The sequence below is a fragment of the Arachis duranensis genome, chromosome 8 (assembly GCF_000817695.3).
Source record: "Arachis duranensis cultivar V14167 chromosome 8, aradu.V14167.gnm2.J7QH, whole genome shotgun sequence".
NCBI classification, from domain to species: Eukaryota; Viridiplantae; Streptophyta; class Magnoliopsida; order Fabales; family Fabaceae; genus Arachis; species Arachis duranensis.
The window spans coordinates 8,355,179-8,358,606 of NC_029779.3; the positions used below are offsets into that span (position 1 = coordinate 8,355,179).

The window sequence follows — 3,428 nt, forward strand, 5'->3', positions numbered from 1 at the left end:
TTTGTAATATTTATTTATTGAAGTTAATTAAAGAACAGTCACGCAAATTTAATTTCACCAAAATTTTCTGTATATGCTAACAATTCACTCTACGGTACGTGCTAACACTGCTTCTGTATTTCAATTTTGGAACAAAAATAAAGAATTGACGAAATGAAATTAAAGCTGGTTAACACAGTAGTACAGTGGTGAAGAATTACAAGAGAGTCATCACTCTACACTGGTTATATTAAAGTACACTAACTAATACATAAACTACAATCTAGCAATGAATTTAATAATAATCCCTACTGTAGCCTCATGTTAAAGGGAAGAAAATGGGAAAAAGAATTAAAATAAAATTGCATGTAAACTAATAATAAATGACTCTTTTCCCACGTTCTCTGTTCATTAGTACAGCTACGTACATAAACACAGTAAAAAAGATAGTAAAAAATAGACAGGAGATGTTGGTTTGGAAAATAATAATGGACCCGTTTGAAAAGTAACAATTCAATAGTGCATATATAATAATAATAATAATAATCTCGCTAGCAGAATGTTTGCTGGATTTGTTGGGCTAGTTCGTCCGCACTGAGTTGGCATTCAATTCCAATCTATACAAACAACAATACCATATATATTGTCATTAATGAAAACCTATACAAACTCAATCATAAGCTTCAAAAATAACATTTCTTTGAATTAAAACCAATTTAATTTATTATGTCTTTTCATATAATTAAGGACAAATGTCTGCAAGGATTCATAACGTATCCACCCCTTGTCTCCCCGACATATATAGTGAAAAAAAAAATAAGATAAAATTACACAGTCGTTATTAATCGGTATCCTATCCTATCTCAATACATGCGTTATGTTATTTATATGTTAATGTAATAAATATTGCATCATATGGAGACATAATAAAAGTGTTGGGTGTTTCTAGGGAACTGTACAAACCTACTATTACCATCAAAAGAAAAATTTGTTGTTACTTCATTAGTTATTATTACCGTGACCAATATTTAGTTTGCTGAAGGTTCTATAGATACTTGCTTTTTAATCAGAGTAGTAAGAGCTTCAAAGCTAACACTTTTACACTGGAATATGTAAAATAATTTTTACTATTAAAGAATTGAATGTTTAGGAAGAGATAAGATAAAGGCTTATGCAAATCACTAAGTATTTATGTTTTTTTGAACAACTTAAATAATAGGTTAAAAAATAAAGTTAATTTTAATTTTAAAAATTAAAATTTAAATTAATTAAATTTAATTTTAATTTTAAATAGTTAACGAACCTAAAATGCACTCTGTTGTTCTCATCTTTCATTGTTCATTCTAAATTGGATGCATGTGAAATGACTGTGACTCCTTTCTTTTTCTTCATGATTATTTTACCTTCATTGCATTATATTTCTTACTACTTTTTTTTCTTAAGGGATGGACCACTTTTAAGTTTTAACTAAGTGCAAAACAATTAGATAGAAAGAAAGATATTATATTACATTGTATTATTTAAAAAAGAAAAAAGAAAACGTACCTTGATAGTGAATGAGTTAAGCATGGTTTCATCAGCAGTGCTGATATTGACTTGAAGAATTTCAAGCGCAAGATCTTCAAGCGCTGAAATGATCTTCAATGCTTGCCCGGGAATTCGCTGCGACACCGTTTTCAGAAGAAGGTGAGGACCCGAGAACTTGACCTCAACCTCAGCCATGGCAGATTTTGAATTCGCAACGAGCTCGTTGATGTCATCATTGATGGAGGAGGCGGAAGACGTGGTTGGAGATGGCTCAAGAGAGTTCGATATCGACGCCGCCGGTGAAATGTAACTGCTTGCTGCTGCGGCCGCGGTGGCCGCGGGCTGCAACAGCCTGCAGGGCGCCGGCGGCCTGTATGGGCTACCTGGTTGAGGAGTCCTTGGGCTTATGGGCAGGCTTAGCCTAGGGCTCAAGGGTGGTTTCCGTGGGCTGAGTGGTAGTGATAGTGAAGTCCTTGGGCTTGAGACGAGCCTAGGGCTTAGAACATGATCAGTGTAAACTTTTCTTTGTTTCTTTGCTTCAAGTGCTTGAAGAACTTGTTGCAACTCGTTGATGTAATCAACCACCCCTCCAATTATGGATGCTTGATCACCCTTATTATGAACCACCAATCATAGATAGATAGAGTCAGTTATTGATTCCTTTTATCAAATCACTCAAAAAAGAGAAAAAAAAAAAGGTGGAAACTCAGTTATAAAATTCGTTGATAATTGCCAGATGTTAAATAATTTGATAAGTTTGTCTAAATTATTAATTTCAGTTTTCACTTAAAAAAATTATATAAATGATTATATTTCTAAGACTTCTTACTCGCTTGACGTAAAAGCAAGGCATGAGGGATCTGAGGACGGACAAATGCTCGTTCATCTGCTTTCTACGGTTGCGCTCGACCGTGATATGAGACATCCTTTGTTGTCCATCCTCGGCGGCGTTGGGAGAAGGCGGTGGCGGCGGAACAAGTAGTTTCCGTCGTTTGGTTGGAGGCGAGGGCAGTGATGATGATTCAAGTAGGGTGGAAAATTGTCCGGTGTTGGTGGGAGGGAAGTCATCGAGGCTTTCCAAGATGGCGAAGAGATCGTCTCCACCAAAGTCTTTGTCTTGGAAGATATCTGATAAGTTGTTATCATCCATGATCCCCCGCCAAAGATGGTAATAAGAGAAAGAAGTGAGGTTTGTGAAGATGAAGAGAGAAAAAAGGGGTGATTTTATTGAGGGAGTGGTAGTAGTGATAGGGACTTAACAATGGGAATGGTCCGTTGGATCTCACAGGGGAATCATGAAGGAGGGCAGGAGTCCCAAGAACACTACTGATATCAATCAGAATCAGACTGCTATGCAGGATATCAAAAACTACTACTAGTGATGATGAACAATTGAATTCAGAAAGCTAAGAGAACCGTTGGACGAGAGTAACTGGATAACTGATTGAATGAAAGATGTTAAATCTTTTTATATATGTTTGTCACACTTGAGGGCTTAATAAGGGTTTTATCAAATTACTGCTACTATTATTTGAACTTTTACACTAACAAAATCAGATTATAAAAAACATAATTTAGATCTCATTTTAATTAAACAAAATATTTCAAATTTTAAAATGATATAATATTTCGTGTCAAATTCTCAACCACGTTTGTTTAGACGAAAACAAATAAATTAACCAGTTGACTAATCTAATTTAATTAAAATTTGAATAATCATATTTATTAAATTATTTAACCATTTTTAATTATCATTTTCATTTATGCGAAGATATTTTTATTTAAAATTATGAAAACCGTACGAGTAATTAAAAATATAATCCGGTGTGAATGTTTTTTTTAATTTATTAAAAGTATAATTATTTATGCGTTTTTTTATTAATTTAAATTTGTAAGAGAAGTGGTTTCATCGTGTAGTATTA

At 33.7% G+C, this 3,428-nt stretch overlaps 1 protein-coding gene across 1 annotated transcript; it reads right to left on the bottom strand.

The window, feature by feature from the left end:
• Positions 1-309: 309 nt before the first annotated feature.
• On the bottom strand, positions 310-2,658 carry LOC107460536 (transcription factor SPEECHLESS-like). The gene is made up of 3 exons (XM_016078909.3): positions 2,336-2,658; positions 1,525-2,118; positions 310-596 (listed from the first exon to the last, which is right to left on the bottom strand). The coding sequence occupies exons 1-3, from the start codon at positions 2,654-2,656 to the stop codon at positions 531-533; spliced, it is 981 nt and encodes a 326-aa protein (XP_015934395.1). The 5' UTR covers positions 2,657-2,658; the 3' UTR covers positions 310-530.
• Between the last annotated feature and the right edge of the window lie 770 nt (positions 2,659-3,428).

What these genes read in the sequence shown, in the direction of transcription:
- LOC107460536 (XM_016078909.3), bottom strand. Translation starts at nt 2,656, where the DNA reads ATGGATGATAACAACTTATCAGATATCTTCCAAGACAAAGACTTTGGT. An exon ending in CTTGCTTTTACGTCAAGCGA is followed by an intron (nt 2,119 to 2,335) that starts GTAAGAAGTCTT and finishes GTTCATAATAAG; the next exon opens with GGTGATCAAGCATCCATAAT. An exon ending in TTAACTCATTCACTATCAAG is followed by an intron (nt 597 to 1,524) that starts GTACGTTTTCTT and finishes TTGTTTGTATAG; the next exon opens with ATTGGAATTGAATGCCAACT.